This window comes from Platichthys flesus, chromosome 7 (assembly GCF_949316205.1).
Source record: "Platichthys flesus chromosome 7, fPlaFle2.1, whole genome shotgun sequence".
In the NCBI taxonomy this organism is placed as follows: domain Eukaryota; kingdom Metazoa; phylum Chordata; class Actinopteri; order Pleuronectiformes; family Pleuronectidae; genus Platichthys; species Platichthys flesus.
Genome location: NC_084951.1, coordinates 2803899 through 2816207, shown reverse-complemented (window position 1 = coordinate 2816207; position 12309 = coordinate 2803899). Strand labels below are relative to the sequence as shown.

Below are 12309 nucleotides of genomic sequence, written 5' to 3'. Positions count from 1 at the left end.
CTAATCGACTTCACACTTTGCATGTTTATTCTTATTGGTCAGGGGGGTTATCAGTCAGTCCGCAGGCCCTGTTGAATCTTCTTATACATCTTCAGATAAACCCCAGTAGCGTTTGGCAAACGGGTCAAATTTCGGCCAAAATCAACACAATTTTGCATTGATTGTGTTTGAAAAAAAAGATATTCCAACAAATATATAAGCATCACACATGGGCAAGATTCTGAACCCTGAATTCCCCCTCATTGAACAATGTGCTGCCAATAGATGCATTGTATAAATGTGTGTCTGAATGGGTGAATGTAAACTTTACTGTAAAGAGCTTTGAGTGGTCATCAAGACTAGAAAAGCGCTATATAACTATAAAACCATTTACCAAAACCATTTACATGAACAGTAATAAAACAAGTTTTATTTTATGAAAAACATTTACTATCAAATCTTCATTGTGTCAAACATAAAAAGTGACTTTATATTGTAGAACTGTTTGAGGAGAACTCAATAATAGCAAAGGAATAGTTCTGAAGTAGGTCCTTCCAAACAGGCAGGCTTAGAACGGATACTGTAGTTTGACCGCTGTTGTACTACGATTTTTTAGTTTTTCCAGTTATGGACTGTCAGACTGAGGTCCATGCATTAAACAGGGTGATTTTATATTCAGCCTCTCCTAGGACATTGAAATGGATATTTGAGCACAGGAATTTCACACTGTAGGCTGTGGTTCAGGTTTTACATCCCCGTCTCTGCCAGGTTTAGGCTGTGATAACACTGGGTGGATGTGTGTTTGAATATTTAAGAAATCACTCTTTCCTAATGTCAGCAGCGCCACACTAGCAGTTTCCATTCATGGTTCCCAGTGGGTGAATCCAACTAGTCCCCTGAGTTTAGGTTGACACTTTTATTATTGTGGAGAATAGCTTGACAACTATTAGATGTATTAGAGATCATCCAACATCAGGTCAAAATAAAATTTTTCCAGAACTTCGGGTGTTGACAAAATCATAAACCAACTAAACCACTGGTTGACAGAAAGAAATAGAATATCACAAGCCTTTCCCTCACAGTACTAGTATTTAAATATATTTATGAACTTATTATTAGATGTATGAAAAAGATTTATTTAAATTCATTACTAAGATGCTGTCTTAACCTGAATTTGCAACTTATAGGTGAATGTTTGCATTGTTAACCAGTTGGCGTCAGTCTGGTTGGTTTTTCTAACTGTTGTTGCTATGCCAGATCCTAAGATTCTGGTTGGCTCAATCTGTTGTACTCAAGCATATAAATTAGCCAAGGAGAAGTAGGTCAGGTTTCTCCTCCCTTCTCTCACTCCGTCTCTCTCTCCTTCCTCTGAGTTGCTACATGTTTGTCTCGTCTCCCTCCTCCCTGTCCTGCTGTTTCTCCTCTTGATGTTGCAGCACAGAAAGCAGCTTTGTGGATCCCTCACTTTAGACATAGTGGGGTCTCTTTAGCTCCCCTCTCCTACATGATGCAGGGTTAGGGTTCAGTCGTCCCTAGTGGCTGTTTGCCTCCACAAGGGCTCAGTTTGAGTGATGACAGACAAAAGACACTCGTGGTACATGGTAGAAAATCCAAACAAAAATAATCACCCTGGCTCATGGCCGTTGTGGAGAGCTGGGAAGTGATGATATTTTCCAACCCTGACTTGCTGAAATGTGTTATCAGGGTGAGATCTGAATTTGAAATAGACGTACACTGACATTAATCTCCAGAGATTCACTGGACACTCGCATATTATCTTTGAACGTTGTTTTCCATCCCACTGTTCTCTTCTTGTCTGTCAGCTGGAAGTCACAAAAGGTTTAGATTATATAGATAGAGTTTATGTCAGTGATGGACAGCAGCTTACCCTTCCATCTCCAGCAGGGGGCCACAACATGGGGGGTGAAAGCAAGGGGCTTTACCCACATAGATAAATACAACAGGCCTCAGCCACTAGGTTCAGCCAAATACCGTTTTTCCAGCACTTTTCACAGAAGGGCCAGCACAGGTTTACATGTGCAGGCTTTGGTGGATTATTTCCCCGGGCGCCGTACATGGTCGCTAGCTGCTCTGTGTGTCCTGCACCAGATGGGTTAAAAGCAGAGGTTACATTTCCCTACAATTGCATGAGTGTGCCTGTGCATGTCTGTGCATGTGTTTCGGACTAATAAATGCATCTTAATCTTAATCTTAATCTTAATCTGTTTACAGCTACACAAGTGGCTGTAGGATAATAATATTTTATTTTTGAGCTATGTACAAATATTGGAACCAAGAATTCAAAAACTTTGTCTGACTCTGATAATATACAACTCAAGGCTTATATGTTCAGTTTTAGTCAAGTATCATAATCAATCAATCAATCAATTTTATTTGTATTGCCCATATTCACAAATCGTAATTTGTCTCATAGGGCTTTAACAAGGTGTGACATCCTCTACCCTCAACACTCAACAAGAGTAAGGAAACAGGGTAAAAAGAAGGTAGAAACCTCAGAGAGCCACATGTGAGGGATCCCTCTCCCAGGACGGACAGAAGTGCAATAGATCCCACGTGAACATCAGCGAGATAATGGAATTTGCAGCATTAATTAGAATAAACACTGGACCTGCTCTAACTATAACCTTTATCGTAAAGGAAGGATTTAAGTCTACTCTTAAACGGACAGATGATGTGTGTCCCCTGAACTGAAAGTGAGAGATTATTCCACAGGAGAGGATCTTGATGGCTGAAAGCTCCTACTCTACTTTGAGAGACTTTAGGGACGACAAGTAAATGTTATAAAATGTGATGGTCAATAGTGTTGAATGCTGCACTAAGATCTAGATTGCTGTGACCTTACTGAAAATGGTTTTGGTCTTGTGAACACCACTTGTCAAGAGATACTTGATGGAAAAAGTAAAACTTTACTGGTTGGCAGAGGCAATACAACAACAGGGCCGTAATCCATTACTTAAGATGTCACATGGTAATTATGACCCAATTTAACAAGAATGTCCAAAGGTAAAAATTCAACTTCACTTTGACATTTTTCTAGCCATTATGCCATACTGTAACTCAGGAACAGCAGGAGAGACTGTGATCATATTCATTTTAAGTTGACTGGTTGGTAAGAGAAAACAACAATGAGGCATGCAGTAACTATCGAGTCACACTGTAAAAACCTTAAATAAGAAAAAAAATACAATATTAATATAATAGTTTTCTGGAGCATTGCTGGAGGAAATGGCTTTACACAATGCACTACAGTTTGTGTAGGTTGTTTGGGTGTGTTGAACACAGGATCCACAAAGCTCCTTGCTAACTCTCATTGTACCTGTTTAACAGAGGCATGTGTCTTTGGGACTTCACCACTAGGGCAGTTTTAGTATTGATACATCTGTAGCAGATTTTGGATCAGTGTCTAAAGGTATTGGTTGTAATGAGTACAGGGGAAATTTCAGATTTCACTTTTAATAATTCAATTCAATTTTGGTGGAACACAAGATTTGTTCCTTATGCTGCTAATAGCTGACAGTGAGTATATAAGGTTACACATCATTCTCCCAGTTTTGATAACAATGGTTGATGTTTGGGGATATATCTGTTGCATCCTGTTACACCTGACCTGATTTCTATGCATAGTCTTTTTAGTGTCAAGATGAATCAGACAACTTTTCTTAACATATTTCTTAGGTTCCAGACAGTCCTGTGATCTGTCCAGGTGGGCTTAGTGGAGGGCTGTCAGTCGATAAAAGCATATCTCATTCTCAAGAGAAGATGCATGTGGCTGCAGTACTGCATCTAAATTAGCCTATTAACAGAACTCATACGTCTAAAATAGCATTCCTTCATATGTTCCAACACAAAGTGGATAAGGTACACTTTATATAGATATTTTATTGTTTAAACTTTTCTTTAAAAATAATCCAATGTTTTGGTGCATTTATGAAATGAAACAAGTGCTACACTGAAGAAAAAAGGGTTTGAATCTGTATATAATTGCTCTGATAAATTTGTATGTTTTTATTGCGTGAGAATGTGTTTCCTTACCTTAATATCTCCTGAGCTACCAACAAACTAGCATGGGCCCAGTCGAAACACTTCTCAGCAAATGCAACATGCAAACTTTTTTTAAAGTTTTTGTTCGTGGCTAAGTTCTCACCACAAATCAAACATTTTGATAAGGCAGCAGTAGTGCTGATGAAGGCAAATGAAGACCGCCCACACATTCTTTTCCTCAGTCTTTTCCTAATTTTGAATCCATGGCGAGCTTAAACACAGACACACACACATACACACTATTTAACTGCCATTATTTTTGTTGCAGGACTGAATCTTTATTTGATGTGCATACATTTCTTTTTTAATTCAGTATATTTTTTAGTTAAATAAGTTTTTACTTTAGGTCTACAACGATGATAGCAGAGTGTACATTATTTGCATTATTTCCATATTTCTTTATAGATAGGGAGCCACTAGAGATGGGCTTAAAAGCTGCATGTTGCAAATCCCCTCTTTAAAATGTTTTGCTGTTGTTCTCATCATCTTTCCGTTAAAGCGCTTGCTGAAGAACATCCCTTGCTAAGCCCTAACGGAAGTGAAGTGAGTTTCTTGTCATCAGAGAAGCTGGCAGAATGTGACATGTCAGATCTTTACAGATGACCGGGTTATTTTATGGAGTTATACGCTGTATCTGTCAGTGATAACCGTGTCAATGAGCCCACACCTGTGCTCTAAAATATCGGAGTCACTCGGGATGCAGTGGATCACTCTGGACTCGAGCTCCTCTTTGAATCACTGTCTTGACAGAGCTAGAAAACGGTGTCAGTAAACATGGTTAACATGCAGCAGCGTTAAACTTAGTAGAGATGTTAACTTGGTTCTAAACTTGTAGTTTACACGTATGCAAGTTCTCTGCTGTGCCGTCGTTCAGACAGTGCTGTAAAGGGAAGCTTAAGGATGTCAGTTTGACTTTATGTGATTGCCTATTTCTCAGTGTTGGGGGTAAATCAGCTTGGGACTGGATGTGTTCTGGGCTGAAGAATAAAAGGCATAACTAATAGCACTCCCTGGTTTTTTCATGCACGACCATAGACTGACGCAGTGACGGCAACAGCTCTTTTTACCTTACACTGGTGAATACTTTCAGCTTGTGTTAGCAGTGCAGGGAGAAACGTGGAGTGAGGCAAAAGCATGTGATTAATTTATAAATGTACGCCTTAACTTCTGTGTAGAGTTAGACTAGAAAGATTGAGGGAAGCCTTTGATGACTAGCTGAAGAATTTCCATGGCAACAGCACGCTGACGGGGACACTTTGTTCTTCACACTGTCGGCATGCACACCCGGTGAATGAATGTTGTCGATATATTGAAGTGCGCCCACTGCATCTTTAGTCTTTAGTCTCCAGTGAAACGTTTTAGCGACAGATTTATTGATGTCCAGGGACACTGAGCTCTAAACAAAACATCCTTTGGTACTAATATAGCAATGTAAGAGACGAGTGACAAAACAACCACAGAGGACAAACAAATCAAAGAACAAACTCTCTGGAGACCATGTTATGTAACAGAGAGTACATTTCAGTACGTCTGAGCTTTACAATAGATGAATGTGAGGGAAGGGAGGAGACCAAGCCCTTCACCAGACATAATAACACACTGTACACAGGATAATAATGTATGAAGGATTCATAACAAACAAGTCAGACAACATGACATATATTTGTTTTGAGTTTGGTGGAGCTGCACAGTTGCATTGACCCAATAACACAGTTCCAAGACCTCTAGAGCAGTGGTGAAATATTTATCTGAAAATGTTGTTTTACACATCTGTAAGTTTGTACTGGGAAGTTTCTTCAGAAAGAACCATTTCATTTTGTAAGACAGAAAAATGGATTTGTAAATGGTTTTGTATTTATATAGTGCTTTTCTAGTCTTGATGACCACTCAAAGCGTTTTTAAATTACAGTTTCACATTCACCCATTCACACAAACATTCATACATTGCATCTACTTGCAGCACTGTTGTTATTCTATGGGGGGCCATTCGGGGTTCAGCATCTTGCCCAAGGACACTTCTGCATGCAGATGGTTCGGACTGGGGATCGAACCGCCGACCTTCAGGTTGGAGGACGACCATTATACCCCTCAGACACAGCCGCCCCTCATTCAGAGCACAGAGTGAAAGTGACAACAACCCCAGAAATGCAATGAAAAAAAACACATACCTGTATAATGAAGGTGGAATTCACCACAAGTAATTGGCTCCATATGTATAAGCAACAATGTTTAATATATTTGCTTATGAACATTTTGAAAGTGACATTTGGATTTTGGACCTATGGTCAGTTATGGTCAGTCCTGCTGTTACTGCAGCAGTTCGCAGTATCCCAGGGTGTTCACATGGGCAGGATAGTTTAAAGTTTAAACAAAATCTGGAAAAGAGGAAAAAGTATTTTAGCTTGTTCTGCATTTACAGTAGATTCAGATTTTAAATGACGGATTCTGGACTAAATCACAGGTGTTTCTTATCTGCTGGATCTGATGGAAAGTTTAGCCTCCTGCTTTGATGACTGATGGTGGTTCCCGGAAAAAAAGATTAAACACAATATTTCCAAGTTTAGATTTCTAGAAAGTTTTGAATTTAATCTCAGACTAATGCAAATGTTTTACTTTATTTTCTCGGAATACCCAAGTATTTATAGCAAGATGCAAAAAAATCTTCAGACTGCTATATTTTATGTGTGTGTGTTATTTTGTATTATTGGAACAATAAGGCCAATTCATTTGTTTTGGTTTCGCACTAAAAACACTTGAGTTTAAGTTCAAATGATAAATGTAAGACAAGATTTATTATTGGTATTTACTTCAAGATATGTCCATCATCTTTGGACATGAAACCTTCTGTAACTGTAAGTGAATAAATTGTCTTTATGAAGTGATTTATATAGCATTTTTTAAGCTAACAAAATGTCACACAAAGTGTTTACATAAAAAAAACGCCCATCCCATCCCCAAGTTCACACAATCACATGGATGGATGAATGGATGGATGCACCAACAACCCCAAACCTTACAGATCTTTTTTTTTTCAGAACTTCATTTTGGGAATACATTTTTTGGTCAGACAACCCTGAATATCCCTTTTGTTTGACCATTTGCAATGGAGAGGTTTTATTAAAATGAATAAACAGATGAATGCTAATGTTGCTCGGTCTCTCAGACACTAATTTATATCATATCAACATCATAAAGGGGCTGGGAAGAATCCACCCGTTGGAGACATTATTTCTCTGGGATGTAAGGAGGTATTTGTGGGCCTTACTTGAAGGAGTCTTGGAACTGGAACAATTTAGTGGCCCCATTGTGACGCAGTCAGTCTTCAAATGCAGCCTCCGAAGGATGCAGCCCCTGAATTGAGACATCGCTAATGATCCCTATTCATTAATCCTTGATGGCTAATCAGCCGGTATATAAGGTAAAGACTAACATGTCCCGTTCTTTTCTTACAGAAAGCCTACTGTGGCCACTGTAGTGAAAGGATATGGGGGCTGGGCAGGCAGGGCTACAAGTGTATCAACTGCAAACTGCTTGTCCATAAGCGCTGTCACAGACTCATCCCTCAGACCTGCCAAAGGCTTATGGTGAGTATTTCATGTTCATGTTCCGAGCAGCAGGAAGCAGAGTGCCAGCTTGTCGTACCTAACGTCAACGCAGTTTCCCAATATACTGGCAAACTCTGAAAAACAGATTACGTGATGTCGACATGTATGATGAAGATTTCCTTCCCTCAGCTAGAGAGTATTAAGTGATAACAGGGCAAGTGGAACGTGTCTCAGATACTTTAACTGAACATGTTCGTGACTTGCAGTGATTACTCTTTATTTCAGTGTTCGGGATAAAGCATTATTCTGGTTTATCACAACTTGGGTCTTCATGTTTTTTTTGGTCATCATTTCTATGTGATATTATTATAATATTGTACCAACTTGAGTCATTGGTGAGACCAGGGAACACCACAACGCTTTAATCTAAATGGATCATGAAAAACAAGTAGTCCAAAATATATATTACTATGTTTTCGTTTGAAATTGTATCAACTCTGTTACGGATACGGCTAGCATCCATACTACTGCCAATCAAATGTGGATGTTTTGAGACACTGAAAAGTCCAGGGTTGCATTTTAGTCTGAACGGGCAGAAACGGAGATGTTTGGAAACAATGATGTATACACTCACAACTACTTGCTGACTGGGTTTTTTCCTGCGTAATAACGTAACCTTCGCTGACCCTTCGGGTTCTTATCACATGACTTATAACCTGCTTACAGAAGGAAACAACCAGCATTAGCCCCGCCTACCAATATAGAACACATCAAATGTGTTGCTGACCTTGTTGCCTTTGCCAACAGCTGTTGTTCAGCTAAATTCTGCATTTTACAATGAAACACCTCCTTACATGTGAAGGAGACAAGATTTCATTCCAGCAATCTGGAACCAGCAGGACCCGGTAACATTTTTACATGTTTTCAGGTGTGTTAGTATGGGCGGAAATTAAAACTGATAAGTAGCCAGAACATTTGAGTTGACAGATGTTGACAGTTGACCCTTATCACAAAGCTTTAAAAATATATCTCTTCTTTTTTTTCAATTATATGACCTAAAGCAAAGATGGGGAGGAGTGTGTCCCTCTTACTCCACAGGCACAGATCTCTGTACTTTTCAAACCAACACTGACTCAAGTGATTTCACTCTTTTTAACCTTTTTTTGAATGATAACAAAGATCAAGAGAAACAGCTGGCAAACTGAGAAATTAACAACGAACTTAAAACAAAAACAAAGGAGTAAAGTAAGTAAAGTAAGTCAATCAAAATAACAAAAGGCTGCCTGATATCTACGACGTTCAACGGCCCAAACAGAGGCAATAATATATGATCAGTGAATTATTCTTAGGGGGCTCCCAACAGGTTTTATTTCTATTTCTATGACTGCTTTGCTTCTTTTGAAGTTAGCATGCTAACCAGCTGGCCCAGGCCCGGTCAACCTGTCTTTTCACTTTCTGATAGCCAGTCACTATCTGGTGCAGTCAGCGCTTAGGAAGTGGTGCCTCTGTGGTGCCTCTCAGAGTAGATGTTATATCCTCTTGTACAAACACAACAATCTATTGTGAATCTATTGTCAAGCAGTCTCCACCACCGCCATCTGCTCCCAGCCAGAAACCACAGTCAGCAGCAGAGAAGACTAAGAAATAACATATTACACATACAAGTGTATTCCAACTTTGTATTCCTCATACTGCTTCTCAGTCTCAGTCCCTCCCTTTGCTTATTTCTGTATCATAATTATGAAGGTGCAGCTCAGAATGGTCGGGCACGAACAGTACACAAAGTTAAACACGTTTAAACAACAAATATGAGAAATATGCAAAAACAAACAGCAGAGTCACTTAGGCACAGATTGTTATATACCCAAATGATTCTGTATCAAGTGAAGGATTTTTTTTTTGTTTGAAAGTGAAATGATACCTGACTCACAGCAGAAAAGCTTCTTCTCATGAGCAGAAATAGAATCTTGCTTTAGAATTGTCAGGCTGACAGCTTGATGTGATTGTCATGTGAGCTTTGATGAAGGGAAAAGAAAGTGCGTCACTCTGAGCGATCAGGCCTCACAAACTGCTGCTCTGCACTGTGTGTTTATCTGGAGACTTTTGTTTACTTTTGTTCGGGGCAGTAAATAGTTTAATATGATGTGATGTTGCTGTACACAACACGGAAAATCTGTCTTTGCACGTATCCTGTTTGTCACTGTGGATTGTGTGTCCTCTTTCCTCCTCCCATTCAACTGAAACAAAAGTTCAAGTTTATTGACGGCAAATCAGTGTGCTCCATGCAATCAATCCGTTTGACCACAAAGGGTCTGAAAAAACACAAAGATCCCAAACTGAATCCTGACTAGAAAATGTATGTAGTCAATACAGTACATGCTCTGGTGCTGAGTGAACTGTGTGCTCTACGCAGGGGGATACCTCCCCTTGATCCCAGCTTCAGTTCAGTACCTTCAGTCCCTGATAAGGGACTTAGCAGCTCTCTGTTTATTAGCTTAGCATCTCTCCAAACACCGACACATTTCCTTGGTCCTTGCAAAATATCTTATCATAAATTCTCTGTGTAAAAATTGGAGTGGATATTTCCTGGGATATTTGGGGGAATTTTTGATGGATATTTAGGCGGATTTCTTCACTTCTTTGTTCAGGATCCAGTCATGCCATCACAGGAGCCCCTGTCAGACGCCAAGAGTGAGGAGGTGGATCTTCCTCCGGATGACACAGAAGACACAGATGGGAGTAAGACACTGAAACCTTATTCTTTCTTTAGCTCACATCTTGATATTCTATAAACATTGTTAATGTAACCCAGTCAAACAAGCTCAAATGACACTCGGAGTCTTCATTTCTGAGGAAGCACAAAACCAAATCTCAGAGGGAACCATCCGGAGCCATCATTCTTGGACATACGTTTCAATTCATCCATTGCTTAAATCTTGCCTTCCACATCTGTTTAGATGTTAAGTACTACCTATACATGTACAAAAAATGAGCAGAGGGCAACTCTGATAGACAACTGGCAGCTAACATTTCACACAATCCAGTAAACAGTTATGATGCTACATGAGGCTATTTACAATGATAGCTCCACATGCAGAGGGACATGAACCTGTGTCCATTCATATCTACTGACAGCACAGGTTCAACATATGAATTACATGTGTCACTTAAAGGGAGAAAATATATGAGATTCCAAGAAAAATCTCGCAAAATTACAAAAAAAAGTCATGACTTTACAAGAATAAAGTCGGGAATTTTTTGATAAATAAACGAGAATTAAGGTGTAATATTATTAGAAAAAAGTACCACGTTTTCTCTTCATCATCTACTAAGAGTTGTTAATTTACGAGAATAAAGTATCCATAAAATACTGAGGTATAAATTATATGTTTGGATCCAGAGGGAGACTGCGATAAGCACAAGTTGTCTTTGCTGCCAATTTTCTACTCCTTCCATTCTCTTTAATGTGATTACGTCAAGAATGCCTTGCGAGAATTTCTTAAAATTTTGAACAAAAATTCACTTTGACCCAAGGATAAACTGATTCGATTTTGGTGCTTGGAGGTCAAAGGTCAAGGTGACCCCACGTCGATAAAATGTGATATATTGACTAACCATCGGGAATGTCAGTAAATCTACTCAATTCACTCAGACTCACTGAGGTCAACTTTTCACATTGACTTTATATGAATAATTAACAATTTATTATCATAATAATATGACTTTTGTTTTTGTTGAATTATGACTTTATTCTTGTAAATTACAAAACCCTTGAAATGGTGGGCTTTTACATTTGCTTTATGTCATATTCACTACTCAAACAAATTACAGGAACATTTAAATCACACATCAGATCTTGATGTATGATTCTTCACTGATTGTACAGTTGTTACATTCTATAATTTGTTGAGAACAAAATGATGTAGCAACGGTCAATGGAAACCAAAATCATACTGAAAAATCTAAGAAAAAACTGAAATCACAGGGTGATCCAAATTGCACAACTTTTTTGACAGCAACTCATATGAGACTCAGTACTGTGTATGGCCCCCACGTGCCTATATGCACACCAGACAACATCTGGGCCTGCTGTCTGTCAGTGTACCTGGCGACATCAATGCCTTCGGCACAAGGAACTGCTTATAAAGTCTGGCCACAGAAGGCATTGTCCTTCACCAGGAGGAACCTGAGGCCCACTGCACCAGCTTTCGGTGCTTCATTTCGGTGCCTGAGCCAATTGAAGACTAAGGTCTTCGTTCCTCCCGCCTCTTCACACTTCCACTCCTTCCTTCACGGGAAGGGGCGCCTACCGTCGGGCCACTGCATGAGTCGGACGCGGCTGTCGGTGGACAAAGTCTTGTCTCCGGGCTGCTCACGTAACGCGTGCGTCAGGGCTTCCGTGCAGGTGTGGGAGGCTTTCCTCGCGGGATCTCTCCCCGGCGCTGGCTTGCCCCCGCCGGGTGCATTTCCTATGTGGCGGTGCGCCATGACTGGCGCATGGAAAGGCTGAGGGCGGGAGGAACGAAGACCACCGAGAAAGGTTTCTCAAAAGCGTCTGCATTTGGGGGGACTAAGGCGGGCTGAAGCCTCGTCTGTGACAGCCCCAGCCGCGGAAACACCGGGGTCTCCGAGAGATAGAAAAGCGACCCTCAGTCTTCAATTGGCTCAGGCACCGAAGTCAGAGTCAGGAGTCAGAGTTTGTGTGTTTTGTTATTATTTTTAT

At 40.0% G+C, this 12309-nt stretch overlaps 1 protein-coding gene across 2 annotated transcripts in view; it reads left to right on the top strand.

Moving 5' to 3' along the window:
- prkcz (protein kinase C, zeta) overlaps positions 1 to 12309 on the top strand; it is a 110694-nt gene that overhangs the window by 57021 nt on the left and 41364 nt on the right. For both annotated transcript variants that reach the window (XM_062392474.1, XM_062392475.1), the window contains 2 exons: positions 7494 to 7625; positions 10235 to 10325. In XM_062392474.1, the coding sequence (XP_062248458.1) occupies positions 7494 to 7625; positions 10235 to 10325 (223 nt within the window). The remainder of the gene's footprint in view (positions 1 to 7493; positions 7626 to 10234; positions 10326 to 12309) is intronic.